We start from the raw sequence: 23,664 nt of genomic DNA on the forward strand, positions 1-23,664 counted from the left end.
ATTCGTGTGGCTGGATGTGTGAACTGTGGTGTGTACATGCACTCTGTGTGTGTCTGCCTTCTGGGAACGCATCTCCAACCGTGCTGCTGGTTGGACCCAGGGACAGCAGCCTTGCCTCTCCCAGGTTCTCGGATCCCGCAGGATATACTGTCCTGCAACCTAAATACAAATTTTTAAAAAATCAGTAAGTATATCCTAGTAAACAGGTTAATGACTTATCCATCCATACAGAAAGAAAAGTTTATTTATGACTGTGATATTTATTGAACCTATAAGGGGATTTGGATTCAGCTCCTGGGTCGATTTTTCTCTTATAGCTTGTTGGGAGTTTTGTCTGAAATGGTGCTGGCTGAGGGCTACGGTCTTGACCTACCAATGATGTCAATGCAAATGTGAGGAGGCCTGCCAGCCCCAGGTGGTCTGTGCAGATGCAAAGTGCTCATCTCCATGAAGTGGCAAATATTCAGAATTTGGCTCACCATTTAAATTTTAACCAGCTCCTTGTTGGAAGAAACTGTATCTTATATTCCTGTTTATTAGCTGGATTCAACATGCAGGTAACACATGCATATTCTAATTGAAAATAGCCAGGGTTTGTGCTATTTCCACTGAAGGAATATTTCATAAACACATTCTTCTGATGATTTGCAATTATTCTTAATTTCCAGTTTGAAGCCACTCATGGTTGATGTCTCTTTCTTTCATGATTATAACTCTTAAAGCTCTGTTGGGTTTATCTCCCAATGCTCTTCTGGAGTGCAAATATATCCTTCCATCCCACTAGTTTAAATATGACAACCAGTTAAAAATTATGTTCACACTGCATATTTGGCCTGTGCCTGAGAGTCCTAAATTTTTACAGCATCTAAAATAGGACACAGCCAGACACCAGCCTCTCGGACTGAAAATAACAGCTAACAACCGGGAAACACCATGGAACAGCTTTCCAAGCTGACTTTCAACTGTGACCAACTGAGCTCTCTGTTTTAATAAAGCTAAACCTAAACCTCACCAGGCTGGACCCTTTACTATACTGCTGCATATAGGAAGCAAATAATGCCTGTCTAGCAACTTTCTGGGTGCCCTTTTCACTGATTCCCTGAATACTATCGATTTTTTTCAAGGATGGGATAAAATGCAGTGTGGTAATGCAGATGTGACCTTTCTGTCCTACAGAGCAGCAACAGGCAGCATTCTGTACAGAATTGAGTACTCCACTGAGTTTTGAAAAAGACTGAAAGTATAATCGAGTCTTTGCAAGGCTGCATGTAGCAATGAAAAGAATGCAACTATCACTTTCAGGGAAAAAAAAAGCTTTTATTATTTTAGCAATAATAACTGCTAAATATTAATGATTATTCCGGTGGTGAGAATGTGTTTGCTTCTGTTTATTCCACACATTATTCAGGAAAGTAAAGATTATTTACTTTCCCTAGGAAAAGAACGTAACTAACTGTATATAGTGGAAATGGGAGGATCTGGAGGATTTGCAATGAGCAGTAACAGACTGTATTTTAGCTCGTTTTCAGGAACACATGGTGAAACTATTGCATTACGTGAAACTGCTAATCTCTTCGTAATCAACGGGATTACTCATGAGTTAATCAAATTATTAACCTAAATAGACTGGGATCATAATCTGGATTCCAGAATGAAATCCGCAAAGACACTAAGTACCAGCCTAGTGATGTCCAGCAATTTCAGTGGGAAGTCAGTGGCCAAGGAGGAGACATCTTATTTGCCTCTCAGCTACAGAACAAAAGATATTATGGAAAGAAGTCCACTTTAATAACACATTGACTTGTGAAAGGGCAAAGATTGTCATAAACATTTACTTGTGTGCATATACAGATAATAGAGTTAAAATACTGGTGATCTAGACAGGATCAGTCCAAAACTGAATAGTTTGAAACATCCCATGTTTTTTAAACCATTTAATTTTTTTAAGCATCTAAATATAAAGTGGTTTCCCTCATCTGTAAAGTGGAGGCTTTCAATAAATTCTAGCATGTATTCATACTCATTACATTTGAAAATACTATCCTAAATTGTCTTCCACTGCATTTAAACTATTGGTATTCAGAAAAAGGCTGTGGTGTGAGGTAAGCAATAGAATACTGTCACATACTTTTCCTGGATGCCTGTAAAACCCCTGCTGGGAAGAATTAGTCTCTCTGAACACACACTTTTTCTTTCACCTTTTTATGCACTCTGAAATTTTTGGTTTTTTGCTTTTCTTTCAGAAAAGAATAATCTCTTATTGTTTCCTACACATAAAAAGAGAAGACATTCATTGAAAGTATTTATGGGGGCAGGGAGTTGCATAAAGCACCAATAATATCATAGTGGGGTTTCACTACAAACCTTATTTTGTGTGACTGTCACTGTAAAGTCACCTTTGTTTCATGTTTTTTCCTCATTTCACATCAATTTCTTTTTATGCACAAATTTGTCAGGTATGCAAGTACTGCATTCCGCTGCTAAAGGCTACAAGACACCACTGGGACTTGGATTTGAATTCTGCACTACTATTCTTCTACTCTATTTGATGCATACTTGCATATCCTGGATTTCTGACATTCAATGCCAAAATTCCCTTTAAGATTTAAAATGTGAAATAAATAAGTGTATAATAGCAGAGATTCTTACCATTCCTACACCATTGTTAAGTTTTGGCTACAACGATTTCCACATGACCAGAGAGACATTTTCCTCTTCTGTACATCACAGAAGTTTTGGAGGAGCAGGTTAAATCAGTGTAATCCCTCAAATTCCACTTTGCCAGCAGGACAAGGGGGAATGGCTTTAAACTGAAAGGGCAGGTTAACATCAGAGATAGGAAGAAATTCTTTACTGTGAGGGTAGTAAGGCCAGGGCACAGGGTTGCCCAGAGAAGTTGTGAATGCCCCATCCCTGGAAGTGTTTAAGGCCAGGCTGAATGGAGCTCTGAGCAAACTGGTCCAAGGGAGGGTGTCCCTGCCCACGGCAGGTGGGTTAGAACTACATGACCTTTAAGATCCCTTCCAGCACAAACCCCTCTACGGTTCTATGATATTTGAATGTCAAAATGTCAGCATTACATTTAATATTAGTAAGACTCTAGGAACGATGCAAACAATGTGGTAGCCAAATACCTGGTTTTCTAGATGCCTGAACCATATTTGAAAATCCAACTTCAAGAGTTCAGCTGAATTAAGGCTGGCTCTAATGTATTTTGGCTCAATTTAATAATTGAGCCCCCTCCCTATGCTGCTAGATGAGTAGCACTAACTTAGTTTATCTCACTTTATTTCAAGTGCACAAAGAAAATTTAGGTGTAAAAATCCATGTCCTAGACAGGTCAAATCATTCCAATTATGATAAGCTATCTTTGTTTTCAAAAAATGTTTCATTTGTCCAAGTCTCAGTTGTATATTTTCCTGTTCCTGAAGTCACAGTGCAGGTAACACCTACTACCTGCCTTCAGGATGTCAGTGACAAGTCTGTGATGATCTTCAGTCTTTCTAAAACAGCTTCCCTTTCTTTTTTTTACTTTGATAGCAGAATATTTGCCCTTCCAGATGGCAATTTTTGTGATACTCAGGGACAAAAAAAGCTCAGCAGAGTCTGGTTTTTGGACAGTGATAATGAAAACAAGGTAAAATCAGCCTAGGAAGGGAATAAAATGCACAGCAAGATAGAGGCAATGACTGCTGTGACCTACTCAATTTTTGTACACTTAAAGTATGCAATTCTAAGTTAACAAGTGTTCCAGCTTAACATCCCCGTGCAAAAAAAGCAGCAAAACAGTAATAATTAGAAAATTCTTTCTTTTCCATTTTGCCTTTGCACTTCACCACCTATTCTCTATTAACTGCTCTTTTCATTTGTTTGCTCAATCTTCTCTCTTGAGCAGATAAAAGGGTTTCATTAAAGCAAAGCCTAATGCTGTCAGTGGCAGGAGAGCTGCCAACACTGGCGGTTTTAGTAAGTCTATTAAGCCAACCTGAGCATGCTAGTACTTAATAAATTCCCTCTATTCACTGCAGTCCTTTGCAAATATTCCTTTATCTCATATGAAAAACTAAGTTATGCAACTCAATTAAGTAATAAAAGAGTAGACCCCACACTCATATATACACATAACTGTGTCCTAGGAGGAGCAGCACATACCATCAATCGTAATCTCTGCTGTACCAGAAGTACTTCTCGAGATTACAGAAACGACTAACAAAAGCTTCATGAAAATGTTCCAATTATTAGATGAAGCCAGCACCAGACAATCAGAACTTTTTTAATGGATTTTCTGCCACAGTCCATTTGCAGAGCAGATATTCTATGCCTATTTGAAGGACATCTGCTATACCTATTTAGTCTATTTTATCTGTAATTTATCCAGAAGGCAAAAACCCCCAAACCCCAGATTCTAGAAATCACTGCCATCTACTGCCATTACCATAGCACTTAATGTAGAAAAGTACTTTGAAGAACAAGTGAACCATATAACAATACCAGTCAGCATCACTGCTTTTAAAGGAAAAGCCTTTATCATCCTCACCATCATTTGCCATTCTTCAGGGCTCTGCAGCTGAAGTATTTAACCTTTATTTCTTACATAAGAGAAAAAAATTCTGTAGCAGTAGAAAACAACTGATCTGAATTTTTCTCCCCTGAAAGGTTAATATAATTGTTTAAGTAACGTAATAAACACAAGGGCAGTGAGTGGGGTGGAGAGAGGGCACCACCCTGATGTCTGAGAGGAAACATACTCAATAAGCAGCATGATTTATTCAAGTGAACGTTTGCCTGAGAGCTACTGACAGGCAAGTACAGAAATCATGGTGGAGCAGTCCCACAGCATTATTTCTCCAACCATAATAGAAAACATTGGCTCAGAACAGCTGATTTTTTATTCATTCTCTGTTTTCAGGTTTTGCAACCGTTACCGGAAACCTTACTCGTTTTAGTTCGTACAAAATTACCAAGCAAGTGGAAAAATAATAAAGAGAACATGGTTCTGTGAAAAGACAGGATCATATTTTAAGAACTTAAACTGTCTCAATAAGAAAAAAAGTACTTGTCTTTGTAAGGGTTTAGCAGAGAAAAACTAATCACACACATAGTTTACTATACTTACTGTAGCATTTACACATCAGCTACTGCACTGAGGTATCAGTATCAGCAATGTATAAACAATTTTGCATAGAACCAGAACTCTTATTGAGGAAAATAAACCAGCCTTCTCCATCAAGAAATGACTTCCTGCTTCCCCAAGGAAAAAGAAATTATGCTGAAGCCACCTGCAGCAAGAGGCAATTGTGTTGCTTAGCCACAGCTGTAGTGAGGTCTTCAAGTAAGGGACATCTTGATGGACAGTGATGAATTAGGCTTCTTCTCAATCACCTGAGAATAGCCCTAACCAATCCTCCTCCACGTTATTTCACTGATTTATTTCCTATTCTTGCTGGGCTAAGCAGTACTTTACACTATATAATGCAACAGCCTGCAGACCTCTTCTCAAACAACTCAGTTCTGCTGTTCTACTGCATGGGAACACCCACTTGTCAGAGAACAAAAAATACAGATGAGTGAGAGCATGAAGAAGCAAAGGAAATTATCTCCCATGAACAAACTTACTTTAAAGAGAAGTATGGTAACAATTTTTTCTATTCTTTTTAAATAAACACTCTTACAATTTCATCTGAATGATCCATGTGATGCTTATTAAGGCACCTCTCTGAAAGAGGAATTCAATCATTATGCCCCTAAATTCACCTCTAAGAGCTCAGTTTTATAAGAGAACACTGGATATTTCAGAGTTCTTATATTTCAAGCTTATGGGGAAAAAAACCCACAAATTAAGGACCTTGAAAAAAATCTAGTGCCCACAGAAGGCTATGCAAATACAAGTTAAAAAAAAAAGTAGAACTATCACAGAGAATATAATTGTATTTTATAGCTTCTTCTCTAGTGCCATCTTGCTATCAAATGATTCCCCTCATAGCAAAAAACTTAGGAAAACTGTGTAAAGGAAGATGTGACATCTGTCCTTCAATTTATTCTTGTATAAAAATGGTAAAATTTTAGTAACCAATATAATTATTTCTTAAAAATCCATGTATTAGTTATTGAGGAAATTCATATTGTCCGAAAAATAAACGTGTAAAAAAACGTTACAACTTTTCCTTCAATTACTCTCTCTTGGTATTATCAACACATCAAAGCAAGAAAGCAATGAAACCACTATTTCATATGAAATTTACAGTATTTTTGTGCATAGTTGTTGATTTATATAAGTGAACTTTATACTGCTAGGCAACTCGATTAATGAAGGTTAAAAGTAGGCCAGTGATATAGGACAATGGTTCTTAACTCAACTTGCATCCCTGCCTCCAGTTTGAGACATAATGTTCATTCCTCATATTCTGGAGCACTAAATAACACTGTAACTAGATGCAGAAGACAAGAATTATTCGACTTTATCCACCCTTGATCTTTACACAAAATCCCCACGACATCCATAGAACTTCCACAGCTGTACAAATCAGAGTAAGGTCCACGGCAAACACAGCTTTCTGAATTTGCTCTTCAATAAATATCACAAGCGTAAGAGAGACAGCAAATGTTAACTCTTTATTTGTTTTGAACATATAAAGGTTATATGAAACAATGGAAACAATTCTTATTTATGAAACAATTCTTTTAGAGCCATCTTGTGGGGAAAATAAGCAATTTAAACCAACACATGTACTCTAATTGGTTTTCTACCAAAAAGATTAGTGTTAAGTATGACATCTTCTAGTACTCTTTTAAAAAAATAAATGTCTCAGGCAAACTGTAAACTTTATACAACATTATTTAATCCCCTAGAACATGAAGGAAGTGCGTTTCTGAACAATCACATGTTAAAAGATTGGTTCTAGATAGAAAATATATGTATCATTAAGGTAAAGATGCTATTTTTCTAAAGAATGCTTTTAGACCAGATGCTATTCAAACTCCACCCAACTGCAGCCCACAAAAAAAGCACAAAAACCTAGAGAAGCTGAGGTTTGTTTCAGAGCCCACTTGAATAAATTGGATAGAATTATTCAGTCTAACTAAAATGCGGTATAAAAAAAGAAAAAGGCAAAATAAATCTAAATGTAGTAGTAGATTTAGCATTGGAACCTGAAAAGTTTTCGTTGTTAAACATCCCCTTAGCACTGCCAATTTAAAATTTTTGTAATATTATCAAGTTCTGAAGGACTTTACACCAGTTGTTTATCAAGAACTCATGACGTGACAGTTTTCTGTCTGTATACACGTAAGTAAAGTACAGTCTTGGGCAGTCAATTTCAGTATACTCAAAAGTCATGATGCAGGCTTCAGCTACCTAGGGCAATCAAACATCAGCTGCTGCTTGATTTATCTGTCTTGTCTATGAAGCAAAGTGCTTAAATTTTATCCTAGAGAACAAAAGCGCACGTGTAATCCGTATATCTTACTCAGTTTTAACTTATGCCCTATTAAAATACTTCATTTACATAGAACATTAAAGCATATCACATCACATTTATCCAACACATAATTATCTTCTATTAATACAAACGTAAAACAGATCATCACAGAACACTTCTAGAAAGCGCACAATCAAGAGGTGTCACAGAATTATGCATTTTTTGGATCTGTTACAATCAGTGTATAGTATGGACTAGTAGGCACCTCTGTCAGTTTTTCTCCTTTATTTTAAATAAATACGGAAATTTGACAACAAAAGGGTCTTACGATACCCAAAACCCCCGACAGCTGTAACTAAACAGAACACACTGGCACTCAGATGTACAACCAGACAATTTTGCTAAGGCAAGCACGAGTATGTCAACTTTTATTTTTACACTTCTACCAAACTTTGAGCAAAAGAAGGTGTACATGTGCGCTTACAACTTTGCTTCCTCTTTGACGAGGACAGTGAGATCCGCTTCCTCCACATTCGCTTTAAACTTTGGAAAGGAGCCCTGACTCAGGGGCACTTGCCTTAATGAGATTTTGGATTTCTTTGAATTTTGGATGTTCTTTATCAGCTACCAGCTGCAGCAATATGGCTTCGCTAGTAGTAACTATAATTCCAGTACGAGCGAGACGCTAGAAGAGAAAAGAGCAGAGAGGGAATAATGTGAAATATTTGCAAATGTGAACGAGTATACATTTTGTAAAAAAGATGAATAGCATTTTTAAAAACATCTCCTACTAATGAAAGTACTGCCAATTCTATTCCAGCAATTCTTAGTGGTATAATTTATAAAGCTATTGACTGCTTTGAGACTTTCCTGAGGCAAAAGGCTGCCCTGGATTACAACAAAGGCTTCCTACTTGGATTGGATTCTTTCCCCACCTCAGATTTAATAGGCAGCAGACCCACATCTCTTAATGTTAACAACCCTTTCCCCTTGCATGGTTCAGAGGACAGCTTTCTTCACTCTAATGCAGATATGAAAGGCTTGTAGGAAATATAAAATAGCCAGGTCCAAGATAAAATAATTAAGCGAGAAATTGTAACAATTTCTCATTCAGTCCTTGTTACTACTTTGGCTTTTGGACTACCCAGTGCACTCTTAAAAATAATCTCTGGAGGCAGAAGGAAAATCTCTTCTACAGACATTATAAATCATACTGGCATAAAAGCAGCTCTTTTTAACTGATGTTTCATTACAGCCTCAGTAATTCCAGAGTTAGTTCTCTCATGCTGCAGAATAAAATGCACAGAAAGCAAAACTAAAAGAGGCCTGCTAGATCTTTTAAGTGTGCAACTCAACAGAGCAATGCTTCACGCAGCCCGAGTCACAGGACTTACTGTAAAGTTTCCAGACTGTGGTTGTTGCTTACATAGCAAAGTTATCCTCAGCAAAGGCTGACCACCCCCTGCCCCCCATCATCTTCCCAGCAATCATACAGGTGCTTTGGCAGTAAAACTCTTCATAGACCCAGCTTTCCCTCCACCATCCTCTACTCAGCTGCATGCTCCACCCAGTCTAACGGGATCCTGAATGAGCCAAGCCGGGGTAAGAGGGAGAAAATACAGATGCGTACGTACAGGTTTCAACTGCTATCACTAAATGGAAGACAAGCTGCAGACTTTCTAGGACTTAGATCACTGTTGCTTAGTCGTTCAGTTACAAAGCAATTGCTGGGGAAAAGTTATTAATTCATATCTGTGAAATGCTGACTGAAAAAGAGAACGTCTTCTCTTTAGAAGCAAAACAAACCATAACATGCCAAAGAGGCTGGCATTGGCTTATACCCTATTTCTAGGACTAAATACAATTTATATAGATTTCAGATCAGCAGAAATGAAGAGATGAATGTGCTAAGCATACTGGATGATTTTCAAGGAAATTACAAGTTTTCTTAGCACACAGTCTTTGAGAAGAAGAAAATTATCAAGGATATGTTGCACCCACACTGCAGAAACAAGTAGAACAGATAAAGAACAGGAAAGAAATGCGGCAGCAACAGACTAAGCTTTCTCAATCCGAGACCAAGAAGCGATACAAGATATCTTCATCAGATAGGAAAGAGATTCAGAACAGCCACCGCCTTCAACAGTTGGGCTGAATTATTTCACCACTGAAAATTTCAAGGTTTTTTGGTTTCTGAGGATTTTTTTGACTGCAAGTTTTTGCCTGCTGTCATTTTTAAGTACACAACAGAAGGGAAGACAACCTGTCATCCAGGCAGACATGAAAGCTTTGGTTATAAATTAATTCAAACTGCAATTCCTAGTACACTTGCTCAGATATTCGCATGTTTGTCTCCAGCACGATCAAAACACATGTTTATGTGATGGGAAATGTGGAGAACCGAAGGAGCAGGGATGGGACTTATTTGAGGTTCCTGGAGAAGCTGGTTGTTTTCACTGCAAGGTCACTCTTTATCATCCTTGAGAAGTCATTGTGAAAAGAGAAAAGCTGTGTTTCTGTGAAAAGACAAACACTACACCCACCTTCCCAGAAAGGTAAGGAGAAGGATCCAGGGAACCCAGTTTAATAAATCTCACCTCAGCTCACCAGGTGTGGTGCAAGTTTGCAACTGAGACAATGTCAGATTCACTAATTAGGAACTGTGATCTGTACGGTGACACCATGCACAGCAGAGAAGGAGTTACTGCCACATAACTGGCTTGCTCAACACTGCAGGGCAGCAAATGTTCCCTGAATCATATTGTAATGGTGATACATGGGGTACCACAGCAAAACAGTCTCCCTGTGCTCTGTACTTGTTTTGCCTCTTACTGCTGCTGTGCCACATTGATTTGGGAAGTCCATGATTTCAGTCATTCCTGTACTCTGTGTGGGTCACTATGCTCTACGTGACAGTCGACATTAGGTTTCCACTTAATCAAAGTCACGTGTTTCATCAATCATTATATGTTGGGGATTTCTCTTTAGCCTTTAATTCTCTTATTCATGAGGAGCAGAAGAAATTAAGTCTTCTCACAAGCTAGGAAAAAAGTATAACACGCTGCAGTTATTATTAGTTTCAATTTCCAAATAATTGTTAGGACCTGAGGCAGTAACTGCAATACTTAATGTCTGTATCAGTTTTTGATTTCCCACAGTGATGCCCACGGGCAAGTTAAGAGTGCACCATCAAAAAATCATTTAAATGAATTTGCTACCACATTGTTGTACATGCTTTTAAATCTTCTTGTTACATTTATCTCCACTTTCTCAACGTTTAGTTAGGCTAAGCTCCTAGAAGCAAGGGGGAGGGGAATCTTTACTATAATCACAGAGTCTTGAGATTAAGCTTTAATTTGCAATGATGAGGGAAAGCAGAGGGAGGGACAGACATACAAGAAGGAGCTTTGAACGGGATCACTTACTACACTTCATTGCGTTTCAAGGAATTTCAACAGCTGAATAAACACTGTTTGGGACAACAGAACCAAAACCTTTGCAGCACTTTTACTGCTGCTGTACAGATAACACTCCATAAGAAAATATCCTAAAATGCTGCTGTTTATATAGAGTACTCAGATTGCACAAAACAATCACTTTAAAAATCCAGACACAGCAAACTGGGTTATGTATATTAAATCATAATTTAAGGAAGAAAAATAAGGCAGTAATTCTTCTCCCTGTCGGATGCTATTCTAAGAATCAGAGCACTCATGTCTTCTCAAATCTACATTTTTCCACCGTTTTGTCTTTAGAAATTCCTTGTTAGCTTACAGTAAGGAGGGAACTTAACATACAAACCCAAGGTGGAGAAAGCCTTGACTAAGAAACTTACCTCAAGAGCAAACATTCTGTCCATCATACTTCTTGATGAGGTGGCATCAGCTACAATATGAACTTCCAGACCTCTGCCAATCAATTCCAGTGCTGTTTGCTGGATGCAGACATGAGTCTACAGGGGAGAAATCATTATATATATTATTATTACAAAACGTAAGTAACCCAACACCAAATTAGAGTACATAATTAATAAGAGTTCAAATACATATTTTTCTACCCCTGACATTGCTAGGGAACTCAAGGTGCATTTTAAATACCAGCTAAAATTGAGACAAGACCCTGCAGTTTACAAATATGTAATTTCAAATTTTATTATGAGATAATATCAAAGACAACACAAGAATAATTTATTCTGTAGAGGATAAATGAGCTCTAGGTAATATGAATTGAGTTGGGTTTTTTAGTTACAGGGAGCAATGCTTAGTATTTTTGTGGGCCAAAAGACATTACCATAAACCAGTACAAGAATGGCAAGGCACATACTTCTACTCCAAACAGGACAACACTGCGGACTCCAGGGATCTCTGCTAATGCTGCTTCAACTTCTGGCAACACCATTGAAAATTTTGTCTTGGGAAGCACTAGTTTAGCTCCTGTTAAATCAATTTCTTGCACAGTGCTGCCAAGACCTTTGGGATACTGTTCAGTCACAATAACTGGAATTCCTAAGAGCCGTGCACCTTGGAGCTGCAAGGGGGCAAGGAGGAAAATATATTAAAAAAAGGAAATTGTTAAAGAACAATAATCACAAAGACATTGTTATCACCCGAAACTGAGTAACCACTAAACTATCTGCGCATAAAATAATAGTTTATGTGTGTGATCAAAAACAAGAGAAAAACAAGGGAACACACCAGTCGCTGACCCACGCTGATGATATCACCAAAGTATTTGATGGCAGGCCGGAATCGCTCTTGCATATCACAGCAGAAAAAAACGGTGCTTGAGGGCGTCAGGTTGCCCAAAGTAGTAATCTGAAAAAAAAAAAAGAAATAAAGATAATGTTTTCCATGGCAGTGGAGACCCTTTCAGAAAAGCAGCAAAACGAGAGAGAGTCTGCAATGCCTCTGCCAGGTTATGGATTTATGTTAGTTCGAGTGAAAACAGGAGAAACGTTTTTCAAGCCTGATTTTTGGCACGTTTCTGAATTCAAATGAATAGCTGATAATGAACAGTATGGTACAGTCATCAACAAGTAACAGAGATTTTATTAGGTGGGAGACACAAGTCAGTGTACATGTACATGAAAACTTCTCAAGCCTGATGGGGCTGGAGGAGCGTACTGCCTAAAGCACAGCAAAAAAAAGAAAAAGTACCAACAGTGAAACTACATTCTTCAAATTCATTTTACAATCCACGACTCTTGGAACTGATACAAAATCAGGATAAATTAAAGTTAAAAAAAATTCAGACTTCCACTTGCTATCAAATATTGTATGCACACATATTTTCAACACTTCCATTGTGAAGTCAATTTGATTGTTTAAACACATCTTTCAGCACAAGCCTGATGAAAGTCCAAAGGCTAGAATGAAAGCAAAGAAACTTGTCAATATTACAGAAACTGAACTGAATACATTTTAATGACAAAAGTAATCTCCTAGAGTTTCCTTAATACAGGCTACCAAGTGGGGTAGAAGGGAGGGGATAAGAAAAATAAATCAAACATTTAATTTTCTCATACTTTGAAAGAGTGCTTTGTATTTGCATGAAATTACTTGCTCTACCTGTAGAACCCGGGGATAGAGCTTCAGGTGGAAGCTACAGGGAAAGAAAACAGCTATATACTATCACTTAGTTGTCAGGCAACTCGAGAGAAATTACATCCACTCAGGAGCTTTTCAGCAGACTGATAAGTCAAATTAAATAAACAGCTCCTGGGAAGTAGCCATTAATTATATACACTTCATTTACTGCAAACTGAGGTCGTGATGTTTTAAACTAAAACGGGATTACAAACTCTGTAAAATAATGTATTTCAGAAGAGTGCAGATGTATTGGGGTTCTGTGGCAAGGTCTTGGTAGTGAGGGGAAGCTGTCAGGCTGGCTTTTGTGAGAAGATGCCAGAAACAGCTGCAGGTCAGACAATGCCTATGCCAGCTGAATCCAAGATGGATCTGCTGCGTCAGTGATGCTGGCAACACCTCTGTGATAACATACTTAAGAAAGGGTAAGAAAACCACTGTGCAGCAGGTGCCAGAGCAGAGATTCCCTTGCAGCCCACAGTGCAGCCCATGGTGAGACGTCCCATGGGAGGTACCCCATGCTGGAACAGGTGAAGAGTGTGAAAAGGATGACTGGTAGAAGGTGAAGGGTTCTGAATTGACCACAACTGCGCTTTCCCCGATCCCCCATGCTGCTTGAAGGGAGGAGACAGAGAAGCTGGAAGCAAAGCTAAACCTGGGAAAAAGGAAGGGATGGGAGAAAGGTGTTTTTACATTTGTTCTTGTTTCACATTATTCTACTCTGTTATTGATTGGTAAAATATTAAATTAATTTCCCCAAGTCAAGTCTGTTTTCTACATGATGGTAATTGGTGAGCGATCCCTCCCTATCTTGATGCACAAGCTTTTTGTTGTATTTTCTCCCCTCTGTCCTGTTGAGGATGGGGAGTGATGGAGCAGCTTGTTGGGCAACAGGTGGTCAGCCAAGGTCTGCTCACTGCACGGAAATTGGAAATCCATAAATACTAGTTCCAAAACTTCCACTGATTCACCACATCTCCTGAGTAAAATGCTTTTTATCTCAATTCCCAAGGCTAAAAATCTACAATAATGGCCACACCATATGGAATGGCCTGTTCAAACTGTTGGGAAAATTACTTGTGTAATAATTACAAATGCTAAATTCCCACACCTCTCAGATTCAGCCCACTACTAATGCAGAAAGAGCAAATATTCATAACCATGGTTCCTCCAGTCCTCATGGGCCAAACAGCAACACTATTAATACAAACAGCTAGAGAGGCAAATGCAGAAACAACCAAAAAGCAGATGTTATAATACCGGACCCACTGATGCCACAGGAAGACAGAAGAGCATCAAAACAGGCATCAGGAATATCTTTCTCACTAGGAAGATACAGCTGCATTGAAACAGGTTAGCATGGTTGTGGGATCTCCATCCTTGGAGGTTTTCAGCATTCAGCAAATCAGCAGGTGATTTGATCAAGGAGTTAGGGAAGGCAATCTCTAGATACCCCTCCCAGAAGACACTTCTGCAATTTTACAGCATATAATAAACGACACCTGGGACCAAGAAAGATTTGACATAAAATTAAATATTAATAACTGCCTTGTTCTTGAACACCACCCATCTACGCACTTGAACAATGCAGAAACTAGTTGGTAGGAAGTACTGATGTAAAGTTCAACACCACAGGGAGCACCCACTGTGACCCATTCCAACTTTGGCACCTACTACCATAACAGAAGTCAATTATGACATTTAACTTTCCTACCACTCAGCAATAAAAATAGAATAATTGGAATAGACAATATTTATAAGTGTGGCTCCTACTCAGAAAATGTGTCATTTTGTCTTGGCATTTACATGACAAGCAAAGACTACTATTTCCTTCCAAAAATCCTTCCATCACTTTAAGAGCTGTACCAGGGGATGTTTAGGTTGGACATCAGGAAGAATTTATTCACAGAAAGGGCGATTAAATATTGGAGTGGGTTGCCCAGGGAGGTGGGGGAGTCACTGTCCTCAAGGTGTTTAAGCACTGTATCCTACATTCAGTCTATGGTCTAATTGACATGGTGGTGTTCAGTCATAGGCTGGACTCAGTCTCAGAGGTCTTTTCCAACCTAATTGACTCTGTGACTAATTTTTTTAAGATCATTTTGAACTACCACAAACCATCATGGATTATAGAGTAAACTGTGTGGAGTTAATTTACTCCCTTGATATACACCTTCCTATGCTAATGTAGCAGATGGCTCTACCATCCTTAGCAGAGGAATAAATGTGAACAGATTAGGAAGGTCTTCAAAAAGCTGCATGGTCTCCTTCTACAGAAGGATCAAACGAATGCACGTAATCTTCACAGACAGCTACTTGGACCTATCAGCAGTAGAGCTACTATAAAACCCAACCCACAGCTCTGTTATCTTTACCTTTTGGTATCTTCTCACCCACAACTCCTTTGCTGCCATGTAAGAGTGTTATTTCCAGTTAAGTCCATGGTGAACTGGAAATGCAAGAGCATTACCATCTTCCTTCACATGGATAACCGTGCACAAAACCTATTACCAAACCTCAGGATTCGGACTCCCTTTAGTCCTTCCCTGACCTTTCCTTATTCTAAAACATATCTAATTCTTTTAATATTTCTTCTTACAACTCAAATAATTTTCGTAGTTCTCCCTGGGGTAGTTTTCAAATTGCAGTCTACAGTGAGGCACTCATACCTACTATCACAGCAGTGTTCCTCTGCCCATATTACTCCCCTGAACTAGCAGAGCCTCAGAGAGAGTCAATATACAGACCTTGCAGGCCCTGTTTATTTTGTACTTTCCAATACACTATTTACTCTTTTCATAATTGATGATACTTATACTGTTGAGGTGCATTTTAAACTTAATATCATCCCTTGAACTCTCCCTCATCTTTTGTTTGTGTAGCTGATTATTCCTACATTTGTTGCTTCCATTTTGAACTGCATCTTATTTTACCTTGTTCCACAGAATATGCCAAGCTGGAAGGGACCTGCATCATCAAGTCCAACTCCAGGCCCTGCACAGACCCATCCCCAAGAGTCACACCATGTGTCTGAGAGTACCATCCAAATGCTTCTTGAACTCTGTCAGGCTTGGTGATGTGATCACTGCCCTGGGGAATCTGTTCAGTGCCCAGACACCCTCTGGGGGAAGAACCTTTATCTAATATCCAACCTAAACTCTCCTGGCACAACTTCAGGCCATTCCCTCAGATTCTGTCACTGGCCACGAGAGAGAAGAGATCAGCGTCTGCCCCTCCTCTTCTCTTCATGACAAAGCTGCAACTGCAATGATGTCCCCCCTCAGTCTCCTCTTCTCCAGGCTGAACAGAACAGGAGACCTCAGCTGCTCCTCACATGGCTCCCCCCTTCAAGGTCCTCCAACTTGCCCTGAAAAGCCTGCCTTCTGCTCGTTCAGACGCTTGCCGTTCCTCTCAGCTTGGAGCCTTCTGCAAAAACACTATTTGTCCTAAATTTTGTCAATGACAAGGACAATGGAAAAATTACAAACCAATGAAAAAATTACAAACCAATCTTATAGAGCCAAATTCACTATTATTCTGATTTGACAGTGAAGTGCAGAAAACTGACTGCCTATCCAGCCAGAGAGCATCTTCATTACAGACTTCCACTGAATCAATAATCCCATATGTTTATGTCAAACACCACAGGCAGCTGGAGCAAAAGCATTGTATCTGTTTTTCTTTAGTGTCATATTGGTTTACTATGATTTAATTTATTAAATCATACTCAGATTAATACCAGCAGCACTCTAAAATAAAACTTGTGTCAACTATATGTTTGCCAAATCGAAGCTTTTACAAAATCTAACACAAATACTTCTTATATTCATTTTCATATTTGTTTCCGATTAACTTGCAGTCTGAATCATAGCAGAACATGAAGAAACTGAAAAAAATACATGGTAAGATCAAAAAGTTGACACTTGCTGGTGTTACCTGGAATAGCAGATATGGGAAGGACAGAGTGCAGCAGAAAGCAGTTTGAAATTAATTTTCATAAACAGCAGCTAACACAGTCTATAAATAAATTCATGTATTTGCTATGTATAAAGGAAAGGTTCCATTTACTGTTCTTCAGTGTGCCACATAAATCCTACTAGTCACCGGCTTTCAAAGCCATCCTCCCCATCTACAGCAACACTGCATCAGGAACATGGGTCACCTCCACTTCACACATCCCCTGACAGTGAAAACTACTACCACCCACACTACACCAGGGCCACACCCTGCCACTGAGCCAGGGAGGGAAAAAAACCTACACATGGGCTGGCATGCCAACACCTGTTTGATTTCTCTCAAGGCAGAGGCCGGCGGGGCAAGGATGGTGAACCACTATGGTCACAGAGTACCTGCCTGAATCCACCCTGAATATAAGATCTACTCAACCACAACTACCTCAAAAAACTTGAATTCAAAAGAAAAAAAAAAGGTAACCAAAAAAAAACCACAAAAGAACAAACAAAAAAACCCAAACCCACATCAAAAGCCAAATCTCCTGAAGTTCCCCCCAACAGTATATAAGCATTTCCATTTGTTGCACTTCACCTCTCAGTCACCATGATTTTCTGTCCTCCAGCTGGAGGTTATCCACAGCACAAGAATAGGTACATCAAATGGACACGTAACCTGATGTAGTTCTTTTACCCAGCTAGAGAAGTCATCTCTAGGACCTTGTCCAGACCAGGATTTAAAGGTATGCTGCCATGAGTTACATACAGCTTTAAATCCTACTCTAGAAAAGGCCTAGGTGGGAAAGGAGAAGTATTTTTTCCACATCTATTTCATCTCTGCTGGTTATTATTAATCAAGCAAAACTTGACTGTGATGAAGAACTATAATTTCAGCTTTACAAAAATATTCACCTGTACTGCCTCTTTATCTGTACTTTCCCTGTCCAAACTCCAGGAAATCATTACACATACAAAATGAAATTTCCTCACAGTATTCATAACGAGCAAGAAACTGGAAGCAAAGAAATAATCCCATCTGACATCACTAGTCACCTCATAAATCTCATGCAAAGGTTACCCACTTAAAGGGCAGAGCAGAGGATGTTGCAGCCTTGGTATTTCAAGGATGGGATAAAAAAGACAACAACAAAAAGAAGCTATCATCTGTTCTTCTCCTATATTTCTAAGAGGAAATCTGTAAGATTCAGTTGTACTTTCCGGCCTATCTTTGAAAGGAGAAAAAAAGAATAAATTCAGTTTAACGTATTTCAAGAGAAAAATAGGTTACAAGTGTTTCAATTCAGGAATATAAATATTTATTTTATGCGAAGCTAATATGCAGCCTTTTATATGCAGTTCAGCATTTACAAAGGACAGATTTAGTTGGATACTCATGTGATGCTCCTATAGCTAAGGCAGTATAAAACTCTTCAACAAAATCTAAAATTACTAAAACGCGTGCTGCAGAGCAAGAGACACAGAGCCTGGATTTGAGAAAAAAAAATCCTCTTTCAATATTTTCAGTCCTTTTTTCCCCCCTTCTTTAAGGTTCCATGTGCTGCTTTTCTAAAAAATTATTTATTTAGAAATTTACTGATGTATCAAAATCTATAACTGTACCCTAAAAAAACCCACAAACAACTCCCCAGCAATTAATGCGTTGGCTTTTCCCCATCTTCAGAAAATGAACTTAGGTTCCTGAGTTAATGTTACTTCTATTTCCAAAGCATCTGAACATAGGAATATTAGATACGTGCAATAAGAGTGAAATTCTGTGTATAAATAGTTCTATTTTATTTACATTATCATGCAGCAACAGTTGAGTATCGTTCAGTAAGCGGCTTTTCACAAGACAGACGTGCCTGAGAGACCAACCTGTCTCAAAAAAACGTGCTGAAGAAGTGCTTTATGCAATGATGCCAGTAATTTTATCATTTTACCTTTAGTATCTTAAGGTTTAACAGTCTGTAAACAGAGAGCACAAGTGCTGCTGCAGAGAAGTCACCTTGAAATTATGACAGTGACTGTGAAATAGCCTCTCTTGGGTATGTATTCAAATGCTGCCCTAACTCCTCATTGCACAGCTGTGATATGCATATAGCTGTGTTTTCTTCGGATATCTCCAAAGTGTTTTTCCTTACTGCTTCTCTTCTCCAAAGGCAGCTACAACATTACAGCAAACCACAATAACTTGTGTAGCACTATGTAACTGCACTTAGAGTTAGAAGAGATTGAAGTGGTCCTGCATCCCCCCAACCAAACTATAAATATTTTCCCATTGAATCATTTAAAACACACAAAATCCATGAAAAGCAGATGTCTCCCTTCAGCTAGTACTAAGTCCCTCAAGGTGGGAGAGGCCAGAGGAAATGTCCCTCCTGGGTGCAAGCCTGTGGCTGGGGGAGTTTCAAGAGCAGCAGCCAGGCCGAACATCGCAGTGCACTGCACCCCATCAGCCTACCCAACACGGGGGGCCACTAAAAGTTTAAGTGGCTGTTTGGAGTCAGAACAGCCAAACCAAACACATGTACACAGATGAGGACAATACAAAGGCATAAAACTACAGGGGAGCAACCATCCCTGTACAGATCAAGCCTTGAATTCAGTTGCATGGAGTGGCTTTCCAAGGGCAGCATATGGCAATTTCTCCATGAGATTACTGCCCCTCTCAGCTGCAGGGACAGGAAATTGAAACAGCCCCGTCAAACATCATTTGATGCTGACATTTCTTGAGCTACTGTAACAAAAGGAATCCTTCTACGACAGGCCTGCATAGGAATCAAAACAGAAGGATACCTTTCTAGAACTCACGGGCACTAGCTGCCGTCTAGGGGGTTAAACTGCCATCTCCAGCTAAATGCACACATATATTTCATAAAACAAACGTATAAAAGCACTGAAATCATTGTCTAAGCATACAGATCCTAGCATCTGTGCTCTTAACTTTAAACCAAATATATCTTTCCAAATATACAAGTTTAATCACATCAGTGAGCAAAAGTTGTCCCTCTTGAAAGATACATTCAAAACAGTGATTCAACTGACTACACCACACACCGACTTGACAAACTGACGTTGTGTATAACTGCAGATCAAATATCAGGATGGGAGGGAGGGAAGGAGGGAGGAAGAGAAAAAGGGCACATAACAGTGGCAATGCATGAATGAACATACAGAAAGAAAGTATAATATTCCAGCTGGTAAGTCCTAAAGGTCTTAAAAAGCACAGCTGTGTCTGTATCATACCAAATGTTCCCCAAACAGGTGATCTCTGAGCACTTGCCTGTGGCTTAAGGCAAACTGACTGACATCATTGTGATGTCTTCATTGTGATGTCTTCAGCTTATTCACAGCTGCTGAAGCACATCAAGGAGTAATACAAAAATACCATCTTTTCACATCAACAGTTGCTACTGTCACAGAAATGCAACAGTATTGGTGTAAGTAGGCAATCAGTGCACAAAATACTGGTTCATCCTCAATTCCTGCAGTCAGTTAAAGCTCTGTAGCACATGTGCACCCTGGGAGTGACATATCCTTCCCTATCTCAAGCCTGATCTTTTACACCAAGACCTATGTCCTGCTTCGAATGCTTGGGCTGCATTTACAGTTTCAGTGCAGAAGGCATCTGCAAGAGAGTCCTTGCAGAGTAGTGATGAGAAAAAAAATTCTGACCTGCAACACTATTACACGACCAGATTACACAGACTCTGTTTTCAAAATCCTTGTTTGAATTAACAGCCATACGAACTCTTTTTGCAAGTTGGAGAGACTGTCCCTTTCCAGATTCCCTGGTTGTGTCCCCATAAATTCTGTTCAAAACACAGAAAAAAAAGAAAAGTTTTAAACTGAATATGATGAATGTATATGATGAGAATTAATAATAAATGACAAAATAAGTTATTAAACTAGTTTGGTCTTCTTATGTATGGTCTTTCCATACATAAAGTTAAGAAAAGAACAAGAGACTCCAAAGGCATCCTTATTATACAGTGTAAGCAAACAGGCCACCTTGAGGGTTTACGGGTTCAAGACACTACCATTAACCAGGGTTTACAAACAGCACGAATTAGACTGTTTCTAAAACCATAAGGAGAAGACAAGCAATGTGTCAGGTTTCACGATATCACTTTCTCAACTATTTAGAAATGCTGGCTCGACAAACTAAAACTTCTTAATTATCAATTAAAAAAAGAATGCTCTGAATGAAAACAAGAATGATTTGTTGCTGTGGGGATTGGGGGGGGGGGGGGGTTAAGCTTAACTCTTAGACACTGGGGAAAGGAAGAAGCAATGTGTTTCGAGTTGAACTATTACAGTACAACCTGCACCAACCTCCGGTGGGCATAAAGGTATCTGCGTACGAAATACACGAACTGCATCAGCCTGGCTTCCCGGTTTGTGGTCACAAAGCCAGCGAGCTACAAACCCGTAAATCGGAAAGAGTTTTTTGAGGCAAAGAGGGATACAGAGCCCATTTTACCCATTTTACTTCGAGTCTCCACCTAGCAGCGTTACCCCCGGTTAAGGCCGGGCAGCACCAGCCGCCTGTTTTAATGCAGCACACTGACTGCTTCAGCCACCTGACCGTTCTCCCATTCACGGCGCCAAGTAAGTTCTGGCTCGCCGAAGGCAGAGCCCGGTTACCAAACGCGTGTGGCTCAGAGCGCACCTGCCGCCCGGCCCCAGGGAAACACAAAAGTTTCCTCGGAGAAACCTGTTAACGCGGGGGCTGTGCCGCGGCCCCAGCCGGCCCCGGGCTGCCCCGTCCTCCCCGGGAGGGGCCGGGGGCTGCCGAGAGCCGCGCCGGGACAGCGGGCAGGGACACGCACCTGCGGCGGCCGGGGCTCACCTGGATCTGCAGCGGGACCAGGCGCACCTTGCAGCGCTCGTTGACCAGGAAGCCCTTCGGCAGGTCGATGTACTGGCTCCACTCCTCGGCGAAGAGCTGCACCACGAACTTGCGGTGCATGTCTATCTGGTCCCCGTACAGGCTGAGGAACTTCTGGATCAGCAGCTCGTAGCCGGCGCCGTGGGGCACGCTGGAGGGCCGCGCGAAGACGGAGAAGCAGAAGAGGACGGGCACGGAGCCGCCGCCGCCGCCCGGAGCAGCGCCCGGCTCCGCCGCCGCCATCTTCAGGGACCGCCGCGCCGAGCCCCGCCAGCTCGCTGCGGTCCGCGCCGCTCCTCCTCCCGCCGCCTCCTCCCCCCGGCCGGCCGGGCGGTGCCGGCGGCCCCCAATCCCAGCTGCGGCTGCTCCTGCTCCTCCTCCCCGCCATGGGGCCCGGCCCTACCCCGCAACCCCACGGGGTCGAGCGCGCCGCCGGGGCGCCTCCGCCGGGCGGGCACAGCCTCTGCCGTGCTTCCTGGCAGGGACGGTGCCTGCCCTGCTCGGCAGGCGGGCTCGGCGGGCTCGCCCGCCCGCGGGCGGCCAGAGGAGCGGTCCCACACGCGAACGTCCGCCCTCGTCCCGGCTCCCCCGGAGAGGGTCAGGCGGCCGAGGCAGGGACAGCGCCCGCTGGGGCGGCCCCGTCCCGGCAGGTCCGTCGCCGGGCAGAGCCGCTCCGGGACGCGGCGGGTCGGGAGCCGCTCCGGGCGGGCGCGGCCGGGGCTGCGGCGGGGGCGGGCGCCTTCCCTGGAACCGGGGGAGGAACCTGTTGGTAGAGCCTGAGACGTGCCCGGGTTCTTCCGAGTCCCGGTTTAGGTGGGGGACAGCTGTTCGCTCTCCCGGTACCGACACCGCCTGCTGAGTTTTCGCACGCGGCTTTCTTCGGAAATGTCAGGTTCTGAGCAGCGGGAGGTGCCCGAGCCGCTGCACGCCGCAGCTCCGAGCCTGCAACTCCATCCACTGGTGAGGAGAAGTGAGCAGGATACAATACCTCTCCCAGTTTTGTCCTTCCCAGCTTCTACCGTATTTTATTTTTGTTTCTCCAAGAGAGCTGGCAGCTGGACTTGCTGACAATATTTTGGGGGGAAAGATCTAAGTAGTGTGCTGCAAACATAAAAAGAAAATCTTCTCTGTTAAAACCACTGCCAATGCAGTGGCACCACCATCAAGGTTAATGCATGTCTGCCTAGCTAAATACCAACAAGTTGAAGCACGAAGATAATAAAAGGGATGGAGCACCTCTACTATGAGAGACTCAGAGAACTGGCACTGCTCAGTCTGGAAAAGAGAAGGCTTCAGCGTGATCCAGGTGCAGCCTTCCAGTACCCGGAGGGCCTACAAGAAAGATGTAGAGAGACTTTTTACAAGAGCATATAGTGAGAGGACAAGGGGAGTGGCTTTAAACCGAAAGAGGGTGGGTTTATATTAGATTTGAGGAAGAAAATCTTTAAGAGTGGTGAGGCAGTGGAACAGGTTGCCTCTGGAAAATGTGGATGCCCCGTTCCTGGAAGTGTTTAAGGCCAAGTTGAATGGAGCTGTGAGCAACCTGGTCCAGTGAAAGGTATTCCTGTCCAAAGCAGGGGGATTAGAGCTGGATGATCATTAAGGTCCTTCCAACCCAGGCCATTCTGTGATTCTATAAACGTTGTTCTCAGGGTTTACTGATGTCAGAAGTGTGGAGCTGTCACGTTAACCCTCGTTACTTAGTTGGTTAGAGCGTGGTGCTGATAATGCCAAGGCTGTGGGTTTGAGCTCTGTAGGGGCCCCTCACTTATGAGTTGGGCTTGATGATCCTTGTGGGTCCCTTCCAGTTCAGAATATTC

General features: G+C 41.3%; 1 protein-coding gene across 1 annotated transcript; it reads right to left on the reverse strand.

Moving 5' to 3' along the window:
• Positions 1-6,586: 6,586 nt before the first annotated feature.
• On the reverse strand, positions 6,587-22,107 carry ISOC1 (isochorismatase domain containing 1). Its single transcript, XM_027714436.1, has 5 exons — positions 21,806-22,107; positions 12,113-12,232; positions 11,742-11,945; positions 11,254-11,370; positions 6,587-8,103 (listed from the first exon to the last, which is right to left on the reverse strand). The coding sequence occupies exons 1-5, from the start codon at positions 22,085-22,087 to the stop codon at positions 7,957-7,959; spliced, it is 870 nt and encodes a 289-aa protein (XP_027570237.1). The 5' UTR covers positions 22,088-22,107; the 3' UTR covers positions 6,587-7,956.
• Positions 22,108-23,664: the final 1,557 nt, after the last annotated feature.

The sequence above is a fragment of the Pipra filicauda genome, unplaced genomic scaffold (genome assembly GCF_003945595.2).
Source record: "Pipra filicauda isolate LSUMZ 115617 unplaced genomic scaffold, ASM394559v2 scaffold441_size551697_pilon, whole genome shotgun sequence".
NCBI classification, from domain to species: Eukaryota; Metazoa; Chordata; class Aves; order Passeriformes; family Pipridae; genus Pipra; species Pipra filicauda.